This window comes from Elephas maximus, chromosome 8, assembly GCF_024166365.1.
Source record: "Elephas maximus indicus isolate mEleMax1 chromosome 8, mEleMax1 primary haplotype, whole genome shotgun sequence".
Taxonomy (NCBI): Eukaryota; Metazoa; Chordata; class Mammalia; order Proboscidea; family Elephantidae; genus Elephas; species Elephas maximus.
Window position 1 is genome coordinate 46,271,034 of NC_064826.1, and position 27,027 is coordinate 46,298,060.

Genomic DNA, 27,027 nt, shown 5'->3' on the forward strand with positions numbered 1-27,027 from the left:
TAGAGTTATTGGGACTTGGTAATTTATTGGTTTTTTTTTTTTTAATGACTCGACGGCACTGGGTTTAAGGATTGAAGGGGAGAAATAAGTCAGAGATGACTCCAAGATAGCAAGCCGCTGACAGAAGAAACAAAGTCAAGGTTTTCTTTTTTTAATAGAAATCACCAGTGCATTTTGAAGGTGGCCTGGAAGAGACCATGTAAATGGTACAGCTTCAAGATGAAAGAGAGGCCACTCTGCTATGCCTTTACCCTTTTATGGAGAATAAATGAGATTATCAAATGTGGGTATGAGCTTAGAGGTTTGAAACGGCCTCATGGGTGAATACTAACCCAGTTACCACAGATGTGCCAGTGTCCAAGGCAAGTTAAAGTTGTATGATGTGAGTTCAGGGCAGGGCAGGCAGGGAGTGTTCTTGGTTCCCCAAGCAGCTGTGCAGCCTGGAAGCCAGAGTGAAAACCTGATGCTGGTTTTGGAGTTGATTTGGGATGAGTCTAGGGTCAGAGTGAGGCTAACCCTGAAAGTAGAGGACCAGAGCCCTAGCTAGAAAAGGAGCATGGAGTAGCAAGATGCTTTAAGTCCCTGACTTTGATATTTGTGTAGATAGAAGAAATAAATGAGCAAATTAGAAAAGAGAAAGAGGAAGCTGAGGCTCGTATGCGACAAGCATCCAAAAATGCCGAGAAATCAACTGGTGGAGGTGGAAATGGCGGTAAAAATTGGTCAGAAGATGATCTGCAATTACTAATTAAAGCTGTGAACCTCTTTCCTGCTGGAACAAATTCAAGGTATGGGTTTTACATAGATTTTTCTTCAGCACATATTGGAGCCTGGAGATAATGTAGACACGCATACACGTGACAGCATTGGTTATAGCAGAAACTTCCAGAGATACGTTTGAGCCTTGACAGACTACCTTCCAATGAATTCTGTGCCACAGTGCGAAGTCTGAAAAGCAAGGTCCAATTTGAAACTTCTAGTCTTACCCATTACACCAACACACATATACATACATACATATATACATAGAGCAAGATGCTTCTTCAGTTTCTTAGGGAACTGGAGATCACGAGACATAAACCTTGACTGTCATGTTGGTTTATTTGGTCAGAGCTTGTGCTAGAGACTAGGTTTTGTGTTCTGTAGTTTTTTTTTTTTTGTAGTGAAGGCCACCTAATCCTCTGTTTTTGGTTTCCAGATCAAACTGGAGTTTATTTCAAAGCTAGAGTCCCTCAGGTTTGTGTTTAGAACTCAAAGAAACCTTAGAGGGCCAGCCTCCTTCAGTCTATAGATGAGGAACTAAGACTCTTTTCAAAATGTTTTATCTCCTTAAGTGATAGTATTTTGTTAAAATGGGAGTGTACACAATTGTGTGATTTTATTTGGTTTTATTGTACAATCTATAAATTTGTACAGACTTAAAACTAAGATTATATATAGTTGATTTAAACCTGAAAAGCAAAAACTGTAGTCCAGGCAATAGTAATTTGGAGTAGTAGCATAATTAATTAGACCACCAATTTGGAACTAATGCTATAGATAATACACGTTAACCCTTCTGCTGTGAAAATGTAAGGGTCATTCTGGTTTTTTTTTGTTTTGTTTTGTTTTTTTTCCTTAACCATCATTAAGCTGTAATATTGGTTGCTCTAGATGGGAAGTTATTGCTAATTACATGAACATACATTCTTCTTCTGGAGTCAAGAGAACTGCCAAAGATGTTATTGGCAAAGCAAAGAGTCTCCAAAAACTTGGTGAGTTAAGTTTTGAGAAATCCATTTTTTACCTTGAATATATACTTAAAAAAAAAAATCTCTGTAATTTAATGAAAGACTAAATGAGATGATCTGTAGTGTATTCATTTTTTTTTTTTTTTCACTTTTCAGACCCTCATCAAAAAGATGACATAAACAAAAAGGCTTTTGATAAATTTAAAAAAGAGCATGGAGTGGTACCTCAAGCAGACAACGCAACACCTTCAGAACGATTTGAAGGTAATTAAATCTTGTTTTTTAAGTAAAAAGTGCTAGCCATGTAAGACCTAAGACATGATCAGATTGATGGACAATAAAATGTTTAGCAGACTAGAAGATATAAAACAAGCATTTTCAACATAGATTGACTTCAGCTAACATCATTAATAATAGAATATTGCAGTTCTTTCATATCAGATGCTATGAGGGGAAGGGCTGTGCTTTTTTTGCCTTACTGGATTTTACAAATCAGTGTTAAAAGATATTGGGGCAATTGGAGAAATAGGAGGGGACAAGAACAAGCAAATTATGGTACAGTGTTCACACTTGTGGAATCCGATGAGTATACAGGAATTCTTGATGTCCTACAGGACATCAAGCCTGAAATTATTTCAGTTTAATAAAAAGGTAAAAGCTTAGGTGCCAACATTATCTTGGGGTTCTAGCTAATTGGAATATTCTGGACCGGCATTTTTTAAAGGAAGTCCTGCCCCATATGTGGGTCATGAATAAAAAATACCAGAGTATGTTATTGTTAGTTGCCATGGAGTCACTTCAGCTCATGGCTGATAGATATTACTTTTAAAGCTTTTATTTATTTGTATGTGTTTGTTTTAGGTTGTGACGTATTTTTCTTACTGTAAGTTGCTGATAAATTTTTTTTTTTGGAAAAAAGTGCTCTTCGACACCTGAAAGGTACCTTCGGTACCTTCATGGATTTGTGAGCCACCAGTCCTTTCTCCCTTAATCTAATCTCACATGTGCTTTGAACTTTAATCACAGTCCCAAATACATGTCTTTGGATTAACTGACAGTCTTGACTCTACGCAACAACCTGTCTTCTCACATCCAGTTTTACCTGGACTCTTAGTCTGGTTTATTATTCCAAAATTTCCATTTGAAAGTGTAAGAAGAGACTTAATGTTCTGAAGAGGAAAAAAAAAATTCTGTGGTTGCCATCATCAGGGATGATTTGTCTGGGCTAGCCATTATTTTGGCTCTTCTAGTAAAGATAAAGTGGAAGATTCAGAACTCCTGGAGGGCAGTTCTAAAGGGTTTTATATTCTAAAGGGTTTTATTCTTCTCCTTTACACCTTCCACAAAATATACAACATTCAGATATTAGCACACTATTCTAGGCCCCTTTTTTTAATAACATTTGCCAACATTTTTCACGTGTACAATTTAGCAACATCAATTACATTAACCATGTTGTTCCAAGCCCTTTCTTGTGGGACTTATTAAGAAAGAGGAATTAAATGTGTGGTGTACAGGAGGCATCAGACCAATAAAAGGAAATTCAACTAAGGCTTCCAGGAATTTAAAAGCTGACTTTTAAGCTCCTGATCTGCCATCACATCCAGATACAGGCCCTATGCCTTGTTTTGAATAGGTTGGGTTTTTTTTTTTTAACTGTCACTTTTTTAAATTGGGAAATAACTTTGGTTTCTGGGCTTAACTAGATCCCACAGGATATCATTTTCAGACAGTAGTCAGACAACTGGTACTATAGGTGCTACTGCACTTTCATTGTGTGATAGGAAAAAATCAGGGGTTCGAACTGGTCCAGTCATGGCTAAGGAAACTAAATACGGAACAGACCTAAAGTTTTACAATTTGACAGATTCAGCACAGTACACGGAACAGGAAAAATTTCAGGTCGAGGCCTTGGTACAGGAGACTCAGAAGAGGCATAGTGAGCCTTTCCAGGAGGCTGATTGGTGAAATTGGATTATTGGCAGGACTATAATAGAGCAATACACATTCAAACCAGCGCAGTCAGCTGCCATCTTTGAGCGGGGCAGTGCTGCTTCACACTGCTCAAAATCCAGGGGCAAGAGATTTGATTGCTATTGATTGCTATGCAGTGCTTACACTGCCCTTATTCTCTAAGAAGGAGATTAAGTTTCTAGCAGGACTTCAACCCATAATTTTTCCCATGCTGGCTATCCTATCTTTCTGGTTCACTGTAACTTTAAAAATTTGGGTCTGTTCCAGTGATGCTTCCTTGGCCATGACTGAACCAGGCAGAAACAGTTCAAAGCCCTGGAAAAAACTATCTGCCAGTAGTCCATTAACAGAATAGCCAAATCAACTTTTTAACAACTTAGCATTCTCATTTTTCCTGTGGAAGTGGGCTGTGTATACTTAGATCATTAGAAAAATGAATGTATTTGTTTTTAATACATGTATGAGATCTTTATTAAAGAAAGTAACATTAGCCATAGAGGTGCTCAGCATTGGTTCCATGAGATTTCAGTGAATGTGGTGAAAAGACCACCAGACAGAATACTGACTCATGTCAGCTTGACCCTATAGCACTCAAACCTTGAGCACTTAACTTTGATAGACTTGTTTCCTCCAGCGTAAAACTGCAATGGTTTCTAGGGTCTCACGCAGCTAAAAATTTCATAACTAAAGAGGTTGCTTTTTTCCCTTCCTTATGAGGAACTAGATTTATCAGAAATCGTAAATCATTTGTGATTATGTTTTTGAACCCAATAGTCAAACTATAAGTTTAAATCTGATTAAAAAAAAGTCTGGTGAGTAAAATATTAGGTTGTAAGACCAACGGTATAAAGCTTTATACTATGTTTAAAAAGACCTTCGGATATTTAATTTTCCGAGATGTGAGCTATCGTGTTTTTTTTCTCTTTTTCTCTAACAGTTTGAAGTTTATATGTCTGTCATAACTCTAAAAGTTACTTCAATATTACATATCCCAGATTTGAATGGGCACTTAGCAAGGTAACTATGCACCAAAAGACAAATCTGGGTAGGTGTTTCAAAACAATTCCTGTCATTAGGATGAGATCTTTGAAATAAAAATTTTTCTTAAGCAGGTCCATGCACAGATTTCACCCCTTGGACAACAGAAGAGCAGAAGCTTTTGGAACAAGCTTTGAAAACGTATCCAGTAAATACACCTGAAAGATGGGAGAAAATAGCAGACGCAGTGCCTGGCAGAACAAAGAAAGACTGCATGAAACGATATAAGGTTACATATTTTTAGCTGATAAATTCCATTATCACTTAAATTGTAACTTGTGCCATAGCAGGCATTTTCATTACTTCTATTGGATAATTAGGTAATAATACCTAATATGTTTTTGTGTTTATATCAGAAGTAGCCATGGGGCCAATATTTGTATAAGGAAATGACCAACCTTAGAAATGTTTCCAAACCAAAATCTTCCTAGTTCTTGCATTTATTGAAATCAACCCTTTCAGTATTGTCATGATTATAAAACCATCCAATTTGAATTATTTACATATTTGTGGCGAATGTTTGTTGCAAATTCTTAAAACTTCTTAAGTGGACATCTGTTGCAAATTCTTAAAACGTTTTAACGCTTTTCTTCCTAGGAACTCGTCGAGATGGTAAAAGCCAAGAAAGCTGCTCAAGAGCAAGTGCTGAATGCAAGTAGAGCCAAGAAGTGACTCAGTGACAATCTTTGTTGTGTGTGCATTTTTATAATAAAACTGAAAATATTGTACAAATTTTCATTCTTATAATTATGGTGATTATTTGAAAGTGCTGCCTCCAATTCTGAGTACAAAGATCAACCATTATCCAAAACAACATTCAGGACAGGCGCAATCTTATCCTTTGAAAATGTGACATAATATTTCATTCAAATTTCCAGATATAACATGTTCATGTTTATTTTTTCTTTTAAGAACTTATGGCTTAAACCTTGTCTCTGTTAGTTTTATAAATATATATGTTGAAAACGTTTTGAGTAACAGCACTTTAATCATGAAGCCAGCACATGTTACTGCGAATCTTGTTAAAATGTGGTAGTTGCTCAATGGGACCTAAGGATTAAAAAGAAGATAATTAAAACTAAGAATTAAAAGTATGTGGCCAATGTTCTGCATAGAGAAAAAGGAGCTAGGCTTACCCACAGCAGCAATAGCTGGACTCTTATCATAAATATATTTGGTGCACACTTCTCGAACTATCTCAGCATCTACAGCCTGAAATAGGGAAGATACTACTAGCATTTAGAGCTTTTTGTATTAAAGAAAATTCTATACCTGGAACATTTAAACATTTAAAAACGAAAGGTGAATTCCGAATACATATTTTTTCGTTTTTATAACAAGAATTCCTGTAATAAGTATTTTTCACACAAGACGTAACAGTATCTCAAGACTACTCACGTCAATTCTTGCTTCAAGCTCAGGGATGGGAATTCTTCTATTATAGCATAACATTTGCCTACCGATATCTTCACAAATTGGAGTTGAACCTGTTTAAAGAGAAGGAAAGCTAAGTATTGGAATGCAGATCAACCATATCAAACTAGAATTTATGTCTTTATTTTTACCATCAAGTTGCAACAACATATTCGTTTTCAGAAGGTTTTTGGCTCTTGCAACTTCACTTTCAGTGACACTTGTACAGAGTCGCATCCTAAAAAACATTTGGAAAATCTACATATTAAACCACAACGTACAACCCAAAACCAAACCCACTGTCGAGTCGATTCTGACTCATAGCAACCCTATAGGGCAGAGTAGAGCTGCCCCATAGAGCTTCCAAGGAGCGCCTGGCAGATTTTAACTGCCACCCTCTTGGTTAGCAGCCGTAGCACTTAACCACTACGCCACCAGGGTTTCCCAATGTACAAGAGTGATGATTTTTAAAGGTTATCACCTCTGTAAGAAGTTGAAGTTATTAACGATCCCAACAGCCAGGCAGAAGGGTAGCATATTACTGATTGTATACTTTTCCCTAGTAGTATTAATTTCTCAAAACAATATATAAATTTTGTCTGATGATTTGCAGACAAAAGTCCAATACAGTATTAAAATTGACTAACCACATTTTTAGAAATGCTGTAATCATTTTGAGACTAGACAAATCCCCATCTGTCAGGGTCTGATACGCTGGGGGACGGGACCAAGTAGGTCAGTGGTTTCTCAAAAGAATCTAGTTGAGTCTAACTTAAACCTAACAGCCAAATTAATAATTATACCCCAGTTGCCTAGATTTAGGAAGATGGAATAAAGGAACCAGAGCCAAATATGAGTTTTCTAAGAAGCTCTAAACTTCTCTGCCTCTGTCTACTGACTCAAGATACTAGTTTTGATTAAAACACTACGTTTTTCTTTTAGCCATGGCAACTTCAGATTCACTTTCAGAGCATTGCCTTTCCAGGCCAGATTACTTTTAGGGATACAGGTATTCTCTGCTTTTCAAAATTTCACCTTACACCACTTTGCTTTTACGAAAGACCTACATTATATTAGTACCTGTTTTTGCTGACCGAAAAAAATCTGAAGAGGATTTTCACATTTACCAAAAAAAAAAAGTGGAAATTTAGTGTTCAGTGTTTGTGTTGAGGCAAGCTGTTAAAGAGACAGCATGCGCCCTGAGCAGCAAGAGTGGCATCACCAAGCTCCTTTCCCAGAAACTCCACACTCAGCGTCTTGGCATTAAGCCATCATAGCTATGCTAGGTTATTTTCTGGGTCTGGGAATGCTCAAAATTTTTTCCCATACAAATTAATGGTAATTGCTTCTTTATGTCATTTTGGCTTAGAAAAGATGTCATGGGAACATTCTACTTTTGGAAAGCAGGTGAAAGCCTGTGTTTTCCAAATGACTTCTTAGTTGGCATCTAAACATTTTAAACCTGTGAGATCTTTGTTCTGAAGTCATCTGCTTCTGAGAGACTAAAAATTCCCTATAGTATAAGTCAGCTTTACAACGTGAGGCTTAGAAGAAATCTCTGAAAATTACAGACCCTTCCTAAAACAAGGGACCGCTGCTTCCTAGGTCATTTGTCTAGAGTGGTATTGGAGCACTTAAGGATTTCGTAAAACTTGATAAATGTTTGGGAAAGAAGAGAAACAAATACATGGGGTAAAGGGCAATAATTACCAATCACTCCTTTCAAATATTGCATACACACAGATCTGCTTGTAGGAACAGCGACAATGACTGGAAAACATTTTTAGTTTGCCTGACATCTGTTCCTCCCCATTATTAGACAATTGAGAGTTTTGTTTTTAACAAAAGGTTGTCTTAGAAAACACGGTAATTAGTGCTATTGTTTAGTTCCCTTGATTAAATGCTAAAACAAAATCATCAACAATGTAGAAAGGAAACTGGCCTAAAAGATGAACCCTAGACCAGATTTAAATTACTCAAAGCATTTTCTCACCATTCCTTTTGAACAACATGTAGCATGTCTGCAACTGTAGCTGGTTCACAAACCATATAGAGTCCCCACAATCCTGTATCTGTGTAGGAAGTGTTGAAAGACTGGAAGCTATGGCAAAGGTTGCCATGACAGGTGAGCTGGGCCAGCTTGCTAGATAAGTTCTGTAAAGGAAAAAAAAAAATAAAGACAGTCCAAGAGAATTCTAGACATGTGTCCAAAAGTACCAGAAAGAAAAATGACATACGTGGCAAAAAGTAAATGCCCTAAGAGGGTGGGTTCTCAGTTTTATCCAGCAACATCTGAATAATTAAAGTTAAAATTCATTGTGTCGTGCTTATCTCACCAGCCCAGTGCATCCTTCGAAAAATTCATAATGGAAAATTAAATTCTTATAATTAATGTAGTGGCTGCTCCCACTTCTAAAATGATTTCATTGCTTATCAACCCAATTTTTAGGAGTCTTGGCTATGTGCACTCTCAAATTTAAAATTATATCACATGTGAAGCCTAGAATATTTGTTATCAAATGTGTTCCAAATGAATCTTTGAGTAAACAGATTCACTTGATACTTTGAAATAATTTCAGAAGAGCTGCAAAAATAAAAGAATCCCCATATACCCTTTATCTAAATTCCCTGTTATCATTTTACATCTGCTTTATCATTCTCTTTATACATACTTTTTCAACTGAGATTAGCTGCAGATATAATACTCCTTTATCCCTAAATACTTTAGTGTGTACTCCCTGAAAATTTTTTCTTATATTAGCTCAGTACAATTATTAAAATCAGGATATTAATATAGATATAGTACTATTAAGTAACTGATCTGTCCTTATTCAAATTTTGCTAATTATTCCACTAACAAACTTCATGCAAAAGAAAAAAAAACCTGTGGTCCAGGATCAGTTTACATTTTAAAAATCAAAATTCACAGTGCAGAGCACGATTTTGCCATTAAAAAAAAAAAAAAAAGATTCTTACAAAGAACTTATATTTGGAAGAACACAGTAATCTTCCACTTATTATGGGAAACTACTTTTTTAAATCACTTACCATTCCTCCTCCAAAAGAGCGATCCCAGTTGCCTATCAGTGTGTTTGCGACCATGAGAGGAATTGTATCTGGATGTTCCCAACCAACAGCTTCAACAGCTATTGCAAGGTGTGCCAAAGGCATCTTGTCATCTCTCACACGAATCTAGTTAAGGTAGAGAAAACAAAACTCTAGTTAGGATAACCATTATATAACATGCTAAACAACAGAAAAATTTATCAGTCACATTAACTGAAAAGATAAAATGCTCACCATGACTCTTTTTTTAAACCGTCAAGCCTGTGTTACATTTTAGAGTCTAATCCAGAAGAATTTCATGAGTTAGGGGAAAAAAGACAGCCAAAAGATCTCCGACTGAAATACTATAGATTTCGCACCTGATCAAAAAGAGTTGAATTGTTTCACTTGCAGAAATCAATCTCTATGTGCCAATCTGAATTTTTCTATCTAATTTAAACCAATATTGGCATTACAGGTTGACCTTTGTACTGCAAATGCTATAGTTCTATACAGCTACCAACATCAGACCTCTTTCCAGATCAACTTATAACATTGCCCTTAAAAACCTTGCCTCCTTAAACAAGAAAATTAAAGCAGATGTTAAATAATACGGACCAGGCAGGAATGTAAGCAAATGGGCCCTTCCTGTTTCTATGTTTTAGTTTAAGTCTTGATTTCTTCCATTTCACTCCTATTAGAAATATACACATTTTGTACACTCATTTGTAAATACAACAAAGAAACCCACAGCCAAATACTGGCTTAGGAAAGGCTTGCCCTACCTCACTTCCTGTGAATTTGCAGGGAGGCAGAGCCGGTATTTCTCCTTTGTGTGTGGACAGAGTGTCACCAAAATGAAACTTTGCTAGCTCAAGCAGTTCATCATGGGAAACTCCTAAATTGAAGGAAAATATTTTCACATGTATCTAGCAGCAAGAAGTACAATCTAAATTGGACAACTAATTGCCAATACTTAAGTGTATAATAAGTTCTAGGCGATATAACGGAGTGTAAGTTACACTTCAACTATTTATATTCACTAAAAGCCACTTAAGAGTAAGCTCACACACCACTCATTTGCTTGGTGTTTAAGGCTTGAGTTTGTATGGCTTTCTCATGCTGTAGAGCAGTAACAGTTTTCATCAACATACCAACATATTCACAGCTAAGGATAATGAGCTTGAAAATACCACTTCCCATACAAAATCATTTTGTATTAAGTTATAGTAAGCTCTAAATGTAAACTTGTAAAGAAACAAGTTAATTTTCAATAATTTTTTAAAGTAGAAAAGAATACAAATATAAGCTGTATCTCATTTAAAGAAAGCTGGATACACTGATATCCTTCATTCTATAAGCTCTTGTTATTAGAACTCAGGAATAAAATAGTTTCAGCTAAATTTCTGAATAAATCCATAGCAATCCAAACCCTCACTAACTGCCATCCAAAATTTAAGAATTACCTAGATCCTATATTCCTTACTATCCAAACTTGGGAACCAAATAGAATCAGTCAGTGAAGGATTCTTGAACACAAACATAAACTTACAAAACAAATTAGGCATGTGCCGCACACCTGTACGAGCTCTTAACCACTGCACCACCAGGACTCCACACTTCCCTTATATAACATAATTAAACAAATTGCTTCATAAGCAAAAACTCTTAGGACATTTCCCAACAGGATCAAACTGATAAGAGTATCATGGAAAATAACTCTAATGACTGTGTTTAAAACATATATACAAACTTAAATCAACTAACCTCCAGCAGCAGCAAGCACTATTCTTGGCCCCTTATAATGTGTGGTTACATAGTCCACTAAGTCCTTACGATTTATAGATCTGTAAACGGAGTAGATCAATTTAAGAAGGAAACAAAGTATAATTACTTTTACATAATATACTTGAAATAAAATTGGACCTAAAGGTATTCTAAGAGTTCAATCCAGTACAACAGGATATGTTGTAGTCAGGTGCTGTCGGGTTGACTTGGACTCATAGGGACCCCACGTGATACAGTAAAACTGCCCCATAGGGTTTTCTAGGCTGTGATTTTTATGGGAGCAGATCGCCAGGTCTCTCTCCTGTGAAGGCACTGGGTGTGTTCAAACTGCTGACCTTTCAGTTAGCAGCCAAGCTCTTAATTATTGCACCACCAGGATACAGGATATAGGCAGCAAGTATCAAAGAAATTTAACTCTTTATATATAAAAAAAAAAAAAGGCAGGTTTGATACCCATCCTCATTTATTCCAGAAGTAGCTATGAGCCCAGACACCTGAAAATTTAGGAGGGGCTAAACTACAGCTAACTAAAATTTCATTCAGATTATCAGGAGAAAAAAGGCCAAAATTACATTTTAAAGCACAGTTTTTGAATGTTAATTTTCACAACTCAAACATTTCTCAAAAACAAAAAACCTGAGAACTGATTATATTGATAGGGCCTACTTGATATTTTCAGTTGGTCCCAAAATTGTCCGTCCAAGCGCAGTATTCTGATAAGCTGTGGCATGAAGATGATCAAAAACAACTTCTTGTAAATTGGTTTCAACTTCCTGCATCTCTCTAAGGATTACTCCACGCTCACGTTCAATCTCGGCTTCTCCCAATGTACTATTTTGTATTATATCAGCAAGAATCTCTACAGCTAATTGAAAATAAAACATAAGAAACACTAAGTCAAGAATCTTAACTTTCAATATTAAAATATATTAAACTACCATCAGAATCTTACTGTCCATCATTCAATGCTGACTAAATGAAAAGAAACAAATTTTCTATGCACTCAATATACCTAAAAGGACAATTTTAAACATAAAATATAAACCCCTGTGGTACAGAAGAGCTTGGGAAAAAATCCTTAATTTGCTACAGGCCCCATGTCATTTTGTAATGACTACGGCCAGTTCAAAAATGTCCTGGAAATCTGCACATGAATGTTCTTTATGAAAATTACAAAGTAGAAAGTTATCCGTGTTAGGACACACAGGGAAATACAGAGGGTCCACATCACCCAAGTATTTACTACCAAAATCTCACAGCGATGAGGCTGCTACATAAAGAAGCAGAGAATCACCATAATCTAAAATATTCCCCCAATGAACCACTTACACAATTAGTCTCCTCTCAAACATCCTTCCCAGTTAATTTAATCCCAGTTATTATTCTATTCCACCCATCTAGTCAGTGTTGGCTAGACTCTCGCCATTTAGCAAAGTCACCGATTAATGATGACCTAGCAGAGCTGGAGCAGTTAACATTTGAAGAAAAGGATAAGATATTCCAAGAGACAGATGTGACAAACGATAAAGAGCGACCCTGGGGAAAAACTGATTAAGCCCTCAAATACATATACAAAAATGACCCTAAATTTCAAAAAGCCTAGAGTGAAGGATGCCACGTCAAGCTGTTAAGCAATTTTATCAGAAAATCACTCACTCCCCAAAAGGAAAAACCTAATTCATTCTTGAAGGTTTTGTATATAGTTGTAATCGCAATCTAAATTTTATTAAAGATAAAATAAATTCATGCTCATTAGTTTCACTTTTTTACTCTACTGTAAAGTTCTGTCCTTTAAGTTCACTTCAAGGACTCTTGTCTCAGAATGAATTATGTTCAAATACCAAGGATCTCCTGTATATTAATTACCTTTGTACACTGCCTAAGATGATGACAGAACAGACTGGTGCAATGGTTAAAGTGCTCAGCTGCTAACCAAAAGGTCGGCAGTTCCAACTCACCAGTAGCTCCACAGGAGAAAAGCCCTGGTGATCTGCTTCCATAAAGATTACAGCCTAGGAAACCCTATGGGGCAGTTCTACTCTGTCCTATAGGGTCACTATGAGTCAGAATCAACTCAAAGGCATACAAGAGTAAGCTGGAGGTGACCAAAGGAAAAAAATTATCTATAAATAAAATATCTGTCCAGATGGGAGAACCAGAGTTCAAGAAGATGGGCGGAATAGAATTCAACAATACATCAAAAAAATAATTCACCATGACCAAGTGGGATTCATACCAGGTATGCGAGGATAGTTCAACATTAGAAAAACAATGTAATCCACCACATAAATAAAACAAAATATAAGAATCAAATGATACAGAAAAGGCATTTGAAAAAGTTCAACACTCACTCATGATAAAAACTCTCAGCAAAATAGGAATAGAAGGAAAATTCCTCAACATAATAAAGGGCATTTATACAAAGCCAAAAGCCAACATCACCCTAAATAGAGAAAGCTTGAAAGCATTCCCATTGAGATCGGGAACCAGACAAGGATGCCTTTATCACCACTCTTATTCAACATTGTGTTGGAGGTCCTAGCCAGAGCAATTAGGCTAGATAAAGAAATAAAGGACATACAGATTAGCAAGGAAGAAGTAAAAGTATCTCTATTTGCAGATGACATGATCTTATATACAAAAAACCCTAAGGAATCCTCCAGAAAACTACTGCAACTAATACAAGAGTTCAGCAAAGTTTCAGGATATAAGATAAACATACAAAAATCAGTTGGATTCCTCTACACCAACAAAAAGGACATGAAAGAGGAAATCACCAAATCAATGCCATTTACAGTAGCCCCCAAGAAGATTAAATACTTAGTAATAAATCTTACCAGAGATATAAAAGACTCATACAAAGAAAACTACAGTACACTTCTGCAAGAAACCAAAACAGATTTACATAAGTGGAAAAACATTCCTTGCTCATGGATAGGAAGACTTAACATTATAAAAATGTTTATTCTACCAAAAGCGATCTATACATTTAATGCAACTCCGATTCAAATCCCAACGACATTCTTTAATGACATAGAGAAACAAATCACCAAATTCATATGGAAGGGAAAGAGGCTGCGGATAAATAAGGCATTACTGAAAAAGAAGAACAAAGTGGGAGGCCTTATTTAAGAACCTATTATACCTGATTTAAGAACCTATTATACCGCCACAGTAGTCAAAACAGCCTGGTACTGGTACAACAACACATACATAGACCAATGGAACAGAATTGAGAATCCAGACATAAATCCATCCACATATGAGCAGTTGATATTTGACAAAGGCCCAAAACAGTTAAATGGGGAAAAGACAGTCTTTTTAATAAACGGTGCAAGCATAACTGGATATCCATCCGCAAAAAAATGAAAGACCCATACCTCACTCCATGCACAAAAACTAACTCAAAAATGGATCAAAGGCCTGAATATAAAATCTAAAATGATAAAAATCATGGAAGAAAAAATAGGGACAACGTTAGGACCCCTAATACATGGCATAAACAGTATACAGAACATTATTAACAATGCAGAAGAAAAACTATAGACAACTGGGAGCTCCTAAAAATCAAACACCTATACTCATCCAAAACTTCACCAAAAGAGTAAAAAGACTACCCACAGACTGGGAAAAAGTTTTTAGCTATGACATTTCCGATCAGCGCCTGATCTCTAAGATCTACATGATACTGCAAAAGCTCAACTACAAAAAGACAAATAATCCTATTAAAAAATGGGTAAAAGATATGAACAGAAACTTCACTGAAGAAGACATTCAGGTAGCTAACAGATACATGAGGAGATGTTCACCATCATTAGCCATTAGAAAAATGCAGATCCCAGAATGAGATTTCATCTCACTCCAACAAGGCTGGCATTAATCCAAAAAAAGTAAAACAACAAATGTTGGAGAAGCTGTGGAGAGACTGGAACACTTATACACTGCTGGTGGGAATGTCAAATGGTACAACCACTCTGGAAATCAATTTGGCACTTCCTTAAAAAGCCAGAAATAGAACTACCATACAATCCAGCAATCCCACTCCTCGGAATATACCCTAGAGAAATAAGAGCCTTTACACGAACAGATATATGCACACCCATGTTTACTGTTTACAATAGCAAAAACATGGAAGCAACCAAAGTGCCCATCAACGGATGAACGGATAAATTATGGTATATTCATACAATGGAATACTACACATCGATAAAGAACAGTGAGGAATCTGTGAAACATTTCATAACATGGAGGAATCGGAAGGCATTATGCTGGGTGAAATTAGTTGCAAAAGGACAAATATTGTATAAGACCACTATTATAAGAACATGAGAAACAGTTTACACTGAGAGGAAAACATTCTTTTGTGGTTACGAGAGGAGGGCAGGAGGGAGGGTGGGAGAGGGGTATTCACTAATTAGTTGGTAGATAAGAACTACTTTGGGTGAAAGGAAAGACAACACACAATACAGGGGAGGTCAGCACAACTGGACTAAACAAAAAGCAAAGAAGTTTCCTGAATAAACTGAATGCTTCGAAGGCCAGTGTAGCAGGGGCAGAGGTTTGGGGACCAGGGGACATCTAAGTCAACACCCCCACGTGTCTGTCAGTTTGTCGTACTGTGGGGGCTTGTGTGTTGCTGTGATGCTGGAAGCTATACCACCGGTATTCAGATACCAGCAGGGCCACCCATGGAGGACAGGTTTCAGCAGAGCTTCCAGACTAAGACAGACTAGGAAGAAGGACCCGGCAGTTTACATCTGAAAAGCATTAACCAGTGAAAACCTTACGAATAGCAGAACATTGTCTGATATAGTGCTGGAAGATGAGCTCCCCAGGTTGGAAGGCACTCAAAAGATGACTGGGGAAGAGCTGCCTCCTCAAAGTAGAGTCGACCTTAATGACGTGGATGGAGTAAAGCTTTCGGGACCTTCATATGCTGATGTGGCACGACTCAAAATGAGAAGAAACAGCTGCAAACATCCATTAATAATCAGAACCTGGAATGTACGAAGTATGACTCTGGGAAAATTGGAAATCATCAAAAATGAAATGGAATGCATAAACATCAATATCCTAGGCATTAGTGAGGTGAAATGGACTGGTATTGGCCATTTTTAATTGGACAAACATATAGTCTATGCTGGGAATAACTCGAAGAGGAATGGCGTTGCATCCATCGTCAAAAAGAACGTTTCGAGATCTATCCTGAAGTACAACGCTGTCAGTGATAGGATAATATCCACATGCCTACAAGGAAGACCAGATAATACGACTATTATTCAAATTAACGCACCAACCACTAGGTCCAAAGATGAAGAAATAGAAGATTTTTATTAGCTGCTGCAGTCTGAAATTCATCAAACATGCAATCAAGATGCATTGATAATTACTGGTGATTGGAATGCGAAAGTTGGAAACAAAGAAGAATGATCAGTAGTTGGAAAATATGGCCTTGGTGACAGAAACTATGCCGGAGATCGAATGACAGAATTTCGCAAGACCAACGACTTCTTCATTGAAAATACCTTTACCTTCTTTCACCAACATAAACAGCGACTATACACATGGACCCCGCCAGACGGAACACACAGAAATCAAATTGACTACATCTGTGGAAAGAGACGATGGAAAAGCTCAATATAATCAGTCAGAAGAAGGCAAGGGGTCGACTGTGGAACAGACCATCAATTGCTCACATGGAAGTTCAAGCTGAAACTGAAGAAAATCAGAGCATGTCCACGAGAGCCAAAATATGACCTTGAGTATATCCCACCTGAATTTAGAAACCATCTGAAGAACAGATTTGATGCACTGAACGCTAGTGACCGCAGACCAGACGAGTTGTGGGATGACATCAAGGATATCATCCATGAAGAAAGCAAGAAGTTACTGAAAAGACATGAAAGAAAGAAAAGACCAAGATGGATGTCAGAAGAGGCTCTGAAAGTTGCTCTCAAATATCGAGCAGCTAAAGAAAAAGGAAGAGTTGATGAAGTAAAAGAACCGAACAGAAGATTTCAAAGGGCCTCTCGAGAAGACAAAGTAAAGTATTATAATGACATGTGCAAAGAACTGGAGATGGAAAACCAAAAGGGAAGAACACACTCGGCGTTTCTCAAGCTGAAAGAACTGAAATAAAAATTCAAGCCTCAAGTTGCAATAGTGAAGGATTCCATGGGGAAAATATTAAATGACGCAGGAAGCATCAAAAGAAGATGGAAGGAATACACAGAGTCATTATACCGAAAAGAATTAGTCGATGTTCAACCATTTCAAGAGGTGGCATATGATCAGGAACCGTTGGTACTGAAGGAAGAAGTCCAAGCTGCTCTGAGGGCACTGGCAAAAAACAAGGCTCCAGGAATTGATGGAATATCAATTGAGGTGTTTCAAGAAACAGATGCAACGCTGGAGGTCTATGCCAAGAAATACGGAAGACAGCTTCCCGGCCAACTGACTGGAAGAGATGCATATTTATGCCTATTCCCAAGAAAGGTGATCCAACCGAATGTGGAAATTATAGAATAATATCATTAATATCACACACAAGAAAAATTTTACTGAACTTCACTCAAAAACGGCTGCAGCAGTGTATCGGCAGGGAACTGCCAGAAATTCAGGCTGGTTTCAGAAGAGGACGTAGAACCAGGGATATCATTGCTGATGTCAGATGGATCCTGGCTGAAAGCAGAGAATACCAAAAGGATGTTTACCTGTGTTTTATTGACTATACAAAGGCATTCGACTGTGTGGATCATAACAAACTATGGATAACACTGCGAAGAATGGGAATTCCAGAACACTTAATTGTGCTCATGAGGAACCTTTATATAGATCAAGAGGCAGTTGTTCGGACAGAACAAGGGGATACCGATTGGTTTAAAGTCAGGAAAGGTGTGCGTCAGGGTTGTATTCTTTCACCATACCTATTTCATCTGTATGCTGAACAAATAATATGAGAAGCTGGGCTATATGAAAAAGAATGGGGCATCAGGATTAGAGGAAGACTCATTAACAACCTGCGTTATGCAGATGACACAACCTTGCTTGCTGAAAGTGAAGAGGACTTGAAGCACTTACTAATGAAGATCAAAGACCACAGCCTTCAGTATGGATTACACCTCAACATAAAGAAAACAAAAATCCTCACAACTGGACCAATGAACGACATCATGATAAACGGAGAAAAGACTGAAGTTGTCAAGGATTTCATTTTACTTGGATCCACAATCAACAGCCACGGAAGCAGCAGTCAAGAAATCAAAAGATGCATTGCATTGGGCAAATCTGCTGCAAAGGACCTCTTCAAAGTGTTGAAGAGCAAAGATGTCACCCTGAAGACTAAGGTGCACCTGACCCAAGCCATGGTATTTTCAATCGCATCATATGCATGTGAAAGCTGGACAACGAATAAGGAAGACTGAAGAAGAGTTGAAGCCTTTGAATTGTGGTGTTGGCGAACAATATCGAACATACCATGGACTGCCATAAGAACGAACAAATTTGTCTTGAAAGAAGTGCAGCCAGAATGCTCCTTAGGGGCAAGGATGGCAAGACTGTGTCTTATATACTTTGGACATGTTGTCAGGAGGGATCAGTCTCTGGAGAAGGACATCACGCTTGGCAGAGTACAGGGTCATCGGAAAAGAGGAAGACCCTCTACAAGGTGGATTGACACAGTGGCTGCAACAATGAGCTCAAGCATAACAATGGTTTTAAGGATGGCGCAGGACTGGGCAGTGTTTTGTTCTGTTGTGCATAGAGTCGCTAATGGTCGGAACTGACTCGACGGCACCTAACAACAACAACTAAGTCAACAGGCATGATAAAATCTATTAAGAAAACATTCTGCACCCCACTTTGAGGAGTGGCGCCTGGGGTCTTAAATGGTAGCAAGCAGGCATCTAAGATGCATCAATTGGTCTCAACCCACATGGATCAAAGGAGAATGAAGAACACCAAGGACACAAGGTAATTATGAGCCCAAGAGACAGAAAGGGCCACATGAACCAGAGACTACATCATCCTGAGACCAGAAGAACTAGATGGTGCCCAGCTACAAGTGATGACTAACCTGACAGGGAACGCAACAGAGAACCCCTGAGGGAGCAGGAGAGCAGTGGGACGCAGACCCCAAATTCTCATAGAAAGACCAGACTTAACGGTCTGACTGAGACTGGAAGGACCCCGGTGGTCATGGCCCCCAGACCTGTTGGCCCAGGACAGGAACCATTCCCGAAGCCAACTCTTCAGACATGGATTGGACTGGACAATGGGTTGGAGAGGGATGCTGGTGAGGAGTGAGGTTCTTGGATCAGGTGGACACTTGAGACTATGTTGGCATCTCCTGCCTGGAGGGAAGATGAGAGGGTAGAGGGGTTTAGAAGCTGGCAAAATGGATACAAAAAGAGAGAGTGAAGGGAGAGAGCGGGCTGTCTCATTAGGGGGAGAGTAATTGGGAGTATGTAGCAAGGTGTATGTAAGTTTTTATGTGAGAGACTGCCTTGTAAACTTTCACTTAGAGCAGAATAAAAATTATAAAAAAAAAAAAGAAGAAGAAGAAGATGGGCGAGGAAGGGCCCACAGACAGATAGGGGGACAAGAACTCTTCCTGTGTGAGGATCTTCTTTCATGTGGGATTGGTAGTCTAAACTGGTATTTTCCAAAGTAGGGAGCTCATATTTCTTAGCAGAATGTGATACGAAAATTTTAAAAGTTTTGTATGTATTTATATTTTAATCTGACCCTTATGTATTTTTAACAAACATTTAATCTTGTATGTGTTAATATACAGTACATTATTTATGAACACACATATGTTGAGGATGTATGATCAAGGTTTTTACTGTACAGATGAGTGACCATAATGGTTTAGAAACCACGAGTCTGAACTTCATCCCACAAACGAGGCTTCACCAAGCTTAGGTGACAGTTGCTTCAGGGAGCATTTGCACCTTCAGATTCCTCAGAAAGCCCCCCCTCTGCTTTTCCACTCCCACTCTATCCTTCTCAGCCAAAAGCAAGGAGAAAAAAAAAGTCTTTTGCTTTCTCCTTTCCTTTCTCTATTCCTCTCTTTTGCTTTCCCTGCTATTCCCTGGGTAGATAAAAAAAGAGAGGGACTGGAATAAATAACCTTTTAAAGCAACATGGCCTAGGTAGTCCCAGGGCAAAAACTCTAAGGAAGTCATTAAGAACCTTAGAAATGATTTTTGCAATTCAAACCAGCAGATCCTCCATTGTTGTTGTTAACAAATTGTTTCTGATGCTAAAGTTAGGACACCAAGTTATGAAATTTTTTTTTACTTACAGGTGATGGATTTTTTGTTGTTGTTTTGGCAAAGCAAGCTGGTGCAGTGAACCTGAGTCAGAAGACTATCTGAATTTGAATTAAAGACTATTTACGTTTGAGTCCCTGGTAAACTATACAATCCCTGGCAAGTCAGTCTGAGCCTGGATTTCCACAACTACAAAAAGGAGACACCTGCAATGCCTACATCAGAGGGTGAGATAACATACACAAAAGTACTTGTATAAAACTAAAAACCAAACCCGTTGCTGTCGAGTCGACTCTAACTCAAAGCAACCCTATAGGACAGAGTAGAATGGCTCCATAGGGTTTCCAAGGAGCAGCTGGTGGATTCGAACTACCAACCTTTTGGTCAGCAGCCGAGCTCTTAACCACTGTGCCACCTAAAAATGAAAAAAAAAAAAACAACCCAAACCCGTTGCCACTGAGTCAATTCCAACTTATAGCGACCCTACAGGACAAAGCAGAACTGCCCCGTAGGGTTTCCAACGAGCGGTTGGTGGATTCAAACTGCTGAACTTTTGGTTGGCAGCCAAGCTCTTAATCACTACATCACCAGGGCTCCAAAGTACCATTTAAACGTTATTAATGAAAGCCTACTAGAAGCCCAAAATGTCAAAGTAATCAAGTTAACTAAAACTATGTTGCTGTTGTTGTTAGGTGCCATCCAGTTGATTTCGACTCATAGTGACCCCACGTGACAGAAAAAAACTGGCTGTAACCCTTATGGAAGCAGATTGCCAGGTGGGTTCGATCCGACAACCTTTCTATTAGCAGCCAAGAACCCTGAAGTGTAATAATTTCACCAATTAGCACAAAAACTGCTAAATTTTTGTAGTCAGTTCTTCTACTAGGAAAACATTTTGTGTAATAACCTTCCTTTCAGAAATTCAAAATACATTTTGATCAGAGATTCTATAGGAGAATCCTGATCAAAATCAAAAGCAACAAAAACATGAAACAGAATCCCAAATTCTCATGGAATCCAGACTTTCTGGAGCCACTGAGGCTGGATGAACCTCTGAAACTGTTGCCCTGAGATAACATTTAAACCTCAAACCAAAAATATCCCCTGAAATCTTCTTTAAACCAAATGATAAGTTAGCTTCATCAATAAAGAATGTCTGCCTTGACATCATGTTCTTTCAAAGGTCTATACAGACTCAAACTGACAACAGCAACTCGAAAGATCAGACAGGAAGCCTATGGGGCAGTGAGTTCATGTGAATGGGGGAAGAACAATTCTAAAAAGAGGATGAGAATGGTTATACAACTTCAAGAATATAATGAATGTCACTGAATTTTACATGCAGAAATTGTTGAATTGGTATATGTTTTCCTGTGTATACTTTCAAAAACAACAACAAAAATTTTAAAACACTCTACAATCATAACTGTAACAAGGTGCTTTGCCATGGTATCAAAATAGTTAATTCATTTTTACAAAATAAGAATAAAATTTCCATTCTATCTTATTGCTATAAAAACAATCATCAGTAAACCTTTAAGTAAATATTTGTTTATGGTGCTCAGGACTAATAGTGTTTTTATCAAACAAGGGATAAAAACTATTAAAAATATTTTACTACACAAGTATGACACTTGAGGAAACAGGTTTGAATCAAGTGTTAGAGCCTGGTTTGAACAAATCTTCTAGTCTCTAAATACTTGATAGCATTTGTCATATTTGGAGAAAAAAATAAAACAGCTGTCCCTCCCTCAGAGTTTGGTTCATTTCTCCATATTTCTGCAGGTTACTCTTTTACATGAGATCACCTTGAGTTGGAATCGACTCAATGGCAACTATCAAAAACTCTTTCACAACTCCTACTGAAAAGTACACATCTGTGATACAAGTAATAGGAATACCTCTTGGCAAATCTTTAGAGAATGCTTTGGCATAATATACAGTCTGTTCTCTGGAGGTATAGGCGTTGAGATGAGCACCCATGTTTTCAATCTCAAGTTCCAGATCTAACTGGGATCTTTTTTTGGTGCCCTGAAATAAAAGAAGGAAAAAAAATTATGATACCTTCTTTTATCCTTCATCTGTGCTGAACACTTCAGATACAAATACAAAGGACATAAATAAGCCTATAACAGTTTCATGTAAGAGGCCAAATTTGATTTGTAAAGTCCATCAGGCTTCAGAAATGGTATTCATTCAGATGACCCTTACATCCCCAGAGAAAATCCTTGTTTCAACCTTACAAAGCAATTATCAGTCATTATTTCAGATCACTGCCCCAGAGGAAAAAGAGATTAAAAACAATAATAAAAATGAAACATGCTAAACTATACTACTGAACAGTGATTCTCCTTGCCTTTAAAGAATGAGATTTTGTGCTTATTCCCTCTTAAAGAAAATGTATTTTTGTAAAATAAATCTTACAACTTGCCTTGAAAGCCATATGTTCCAGAAAGTGAGCTGTTCCATTATTCTTTTCATTTTCATATCGACTCCCAGCATCAATCCAAAGCCCAACCTAAATATAATTAATGAACAATTAGGTTAAACACATTATTTTCTTTTTTGGGGGGGTGAAATGGGAGGTGGGGATGGTCTCCTTCCTCTTCCAGTCTTGACACTAAGGTATTCTTGACCTGAGTGAACTGACAGCTCATTTTTATAGACTATAATGGGATTTTCAATTTTGGTCATCAGGCCACTGCTGGGCACGGAAACATCGACTTGACAGCTTCACTGAGGACCCAGATTCTTAGTCCAACTTGCTGCTACGGCCAAGTAACAACTGTGGTATAAAGAACATCAGAGTCTGCCAGAAAATCTAGGCTCAAATTCTAGCTCTGTCACGTATTAGCTGCATGACCTTGGACAAAACCATTTAACTTCTCTGAACTTGCTTCCTCAACTATAAAATGGCATGGTGGTGCCTACCACAAAGGATTGTTTTAAAGATCAAATAAGATAAAAACCTGGCACAGAATAGCCCAGCAAATATACCTCTTTCCTTATTATCAATACTACTGACATTAAGTAACCCAACACTAAACCAAAAAAACCAAACCCATTGCTGTGAAGTCCATTCCAACTCACATAAACCTCACAGGACAAAACAGAACTGCCCCGTAGAGTTTCCAAGGAGTGGGTGGTGGATTTGAACTGCAGGCCTTTTGGTTAGCAGCAGAACTCTTAACCACTGTGCCACTAGACCTCTACAAGATTAGGCTACAAGAACCAGACATAGACAGTGGAACAGGGAACACATGCATTGGGTATGGAAGTAACACTGGAAAAAGGTTTACAACTCTGAGTAATCTGTCAAGGCAAAATAACTGCTAACCATTTTTCAACAACTAGATAAATGCACTGGAAGAGCTGACACTTAAAAGCACCAACTTGTTCTCTCTCAATGAGAGATCATTCAAAAGAGAAGGCTGAGTCACTTACTGTACATGTTGACAACCCAGAGTCTTCAGAGGCCACTCTGAGTCCATTCTCCAAACGTGTTACTCGTGTTTCAGGAACATTCAGAACAACTTGTGTAGCTGCCTGTGTGCTTCTCAATCTGTTGCCTCCGAAATACAATGACTGCATAGGTGAGAAACAGTAAGAAAGGACAACACATTATGATTCTGATATTAAATGTTGATTGAAAATCCAAATCTATCTGAAATTTCACTATCAAGTCTCTAATTTTGGTTCCACTGGTATTTACTCCCTTGCCTGGCCTAGGAACTTCCTTAGTGAACCACTCTTCTAGACCAACAATATGACTATAAACACTCTTCCTTCAGGGAAGATACACAGTTATTCTCATCTTGAGAGATACTTTATTTCAAACTCCCTCCCCACCCCTCAAGAAATGTTTTCATATTCACTACGGAGGAAACGGAAACCCTGGTGGCATAGTGGTTAAGAGCTTGGCTGCTAACCAAAAGGTTGGCAGTTTGAGTCCACCGGATGCTCCTTGGAAACTCAATGGGGTAGTTCTAGTCTGTCCTATAGGGATGCTATGAATAGGAATCAACTTGACAGCAGCCAGTTTTGGGTTATGGAGGACACAAAGGGTTAAAAAAAAAAGTCAAGAAAAATACAGATATACCTACACCCGATATAAAAATGAGACTTAGATTTCCAATGTTCAAGAAAAGCAAATTTTGAAACGGGAAAAAAACGGAGGCAAGGAAGAACAGCAGATGCTCAAGATATACCTCTGGGCTGACTGATTTGTGGACTCTGGACTATTCACCTCTTCACAGATTTTCTTTTCTTTATACTTAAAGTCAAGTCCCACATCCCTTGGAAAAAGCTAAAGACTCTCTCATCAGAAAAATGCATATAATGACAATATTTAATCTGTCTTGGAAGCCCATCCATGAGCTCAGATTCGGGGAAAAAACAACTCCTGTAACCATTTCATTTTTCAATTTCACCCCATTTGCAACCACTCTGTTTTTAGTGATGAGCATGCTGTTGTCAGTTGCCTTCCAGTTGATTCTGACTCAAGCGGACCCCATGTGTGCACAGTAGAACTGCCCCATTGGGTTTTCTGGGCTGTAATCTTAAAGGAAGCAGACTGCCAAGCCTTTTCTTCCGCTGGACCGCTGGGCGGGTTCCAACGCCAAACTTGAGGCTAGCAGCGGAGAGAGTGCCAGGACATACACTCTCTACAGCGACTCCTCAGGAACTGGATCGGAATTGAGGAGGGGGTGATAGGGTCATCCCACACGTCACTGGCAGGTCACACGCGACGAGAGATGAAGCAACTCCGGCCCCGCCCGAGTTAAGCGGACCCGGCCGCCTGGTGCCCCGTGCGTCCCCAAGAAGAGGCCAGGCCCGACCCAAGTCCTCGTGCAGGGTCCAGGGTGAGGTCGGGCCATCCCCGACCTCCGCGGCAGGTGAAGGCGGGGGCTGCTGCCTCTCCCATCCGGCAACATCCTGGCCGGCGCCCCGACAAGTGGAGGGAAGCTCACCCGTCTGGCGGCGCCTCCAACCAGAAAGGTCTTGGTGAAACCGCCGAGCCTTTGCCGCGCCGCTGGTAACAGCAAGACTCGGGCTGCCGCTGCCGTCGCCGTCGCCATTTCCGCTAAGGACCGAGTGGAGGATGTGCTTCCGGGGCAGCTGGGACTTGAGGTCCTAGAGAAGGCGATGGGGCCCTACCTTGTGGCCATGATGGGAATGACACTCCCCGAAGTGGCCGTGGGAAGAATCGCAACCTAGGCATGGCGCTGAGCAGTTTACACCAAATACAACCCGGTGCTGTCGAGTTGATTCCGACTCATAGCGACCCTATAGCACAGGACAGAACTGCCCCATAGAGTTTCCAAGGAGCACTTGGTGGATTCAGACTGCGGACCTTTTGGTTAGCAGCTGTAGCACTTAACCACTAGGCCACCAGGGTTTCCAAACTAATACAAGAAACACGAATTAGAGGATCTGTAGAAGTCCCTGTATCATCAGTTGCATTTATTGACAGCCTATGGTGTGCAAGGCCCAAATGTGGAAGAGTTAAAAGTAACCTGGTAAAACATATCATCCCATTGTCTGCTGGAATTGATTAGAAAAAAGGGAATAAGATCCATAATTCACTGCCCTTAAAAGAAGTCTTCCGTGAGAGAGACAGGTGGTGAGAGGTGGGAAGGATGTATCCAGTGTTGACCCCAGTGACTCTTAAAACCTTTGCAGTCTGGCTCCCACCCCTTCCCACAGAAATTGCTCTTGGTAAGGTGGCTTACTGCTGAGAGATGAACACTTCACAGACCTTACTTGCAGTCCTATTGGTAGGGTTTGCCATCATTGACCTCTTTGAAATTTTCATTTGTTATTGTACGTTGGACCTCCTCCTACTTCTCATAGTACCTTCTCCTTCACCTTTTGGGCTCCTCTTAGTTCATAGATTACTTATTGAAACTAAAAATAGCAAGCACTGTTCTAACTCTGAGATAGGTACAATTATTGTGCTTATTTTACAGATGTGGAAAAATAACTTGCCTAAGGTCACACTGCTAATAACAGGCTGTCTGGCTCCGAAGCCTGTGCTCTTAACCACTATACCATATTACCCTAAAAGTTGATGTTCCCCAGGGTTTTGGGCCTGGGCCAGGGTCTAGGCCTCATTTTTTGTTACACACTCTCTCACTTCCACACAATGACTTCCCTGACTGCTCAGCCCAGCGCTTCCGCTTGAGCTTCAATCCCATTTAACCATTTGACCCCTGGACAACTGCAATGAATATCCCATTGGCACCTCAGTCTCAACTTGTCCAAATAGAACTCACTGTCTTCCCACTAGATCTCTTCCTATATTTCCAGTACTAGCTAATATCCCTGTATTCACCCAGACATCCAAACCAGAAATCTGAATGTCATCCTCAGCTCTTCCTTTTTTTATCACCCTCCACATCCAATTGATCAACCCTTTTCCTATGTCTTCAGTCTGCTCTAGCCCCACTGTCACAATTTTTCACACTGCTGCCTGAGAGATCCTTTTAGAAAGCAAATCTTGGCATGACAGCTCCATTAGGAAAAATCTCCCAGTTAACTCCCCTTGGTTACAAAGTGAAGACTCCTTAACATGGCAGATAGGGCCTTTCATGATCTGATTCTCATTTATCTCTCCCTGCTCATCTCTCTCCACCTACTCCCTCTGTTATGATTCACAGGCTCAACTAGTCAGATCCATTATGTAATAAAACTGCCAAGGTTATTCCCTTAAGTTTCCAAAACAAATATGTGTTGATATTAATAAAGAAATACAAATGTATTTG

The 27,027-nt window shown here is 38.9% G+C and overlaps 2 protein-coding genes across 6 annotated transcripts in view; one reads left to right on the top strand and one right to left on the bottom strand.

Annotated features, from left to right (window-relative positions):
* DNAJC2 (DnaJ heat shock protein family (Hsp40) member C2) overlaps positions 1-5,429 on the top strand; it is a 39,601-nt gene extending 34,172 nt beyond the window's left edge. For 2 of the 5 annotated variants that reach the window (XM_049893092.1, XM_049893096.1), the window contains exons 13-17: positions 604-788; positions 1,633-1,754; positions 1,887-1,994; positions 4,814-4,971; positions 5,340-5,429. In XM_049893092.1, the coding sequence (XP_049749049.1) occupies positions 604-788; positions 1,633-1,754; positions 1,887-1,994; positions 4,814-4,971; positions 5,340-5,414 (648 nt within the window). In that variant the 3' untranslated portion in view covers positions 5,415-5,429. The remainder of the gene's footprint in view (positions 1-603; positions 789-1,632; positions 1,755-1,886; positions 1,995-4,813; positions 4,972-5,339) is intronic. The other 3 variants (XM_049893093.1, XM_049893094.1, XM_049893095.1) reach the window with 3 other exon arrangements.
* Positions 5,430-5,653: 224 nt separating this feature from the next.
* PMPCB (peptidase, mitochondrial processing subunit beta) lies at positions 5,654-25,350 on the bottom strand. Its single transcript, XM_049893097.1, has 13 exons — positions 25,234-25,350; positions 23,708-23,848; positions 22,695-22,781; positions 22,165-22,294; positions 11,655-11,853; positions 10,968-11,047; positions 9,986-10,098; positions 9,204-9,347; positions 8,149-8,309; positions 6,308-6,393; positions 6,141-6,229; positions 5,879-5,954; positions 5,654-5,792 (listed from the first exon to the last, which is right to left on the bottom strand). Exons 1-13 carry the CDS (start codon positions 25,339-25,341, stop codon positions 5,728-5,730), a joined length of 1,479 nt encoding a protein of 492 aa, XP_049749054.1. The 5' UTR covers positions 25,342-25,350; the 3' UTR covers positions 5,654-5,727.
* Between the last annotated feature and the right edge of the window lie 1,677 nt (positions 25,351-27,027).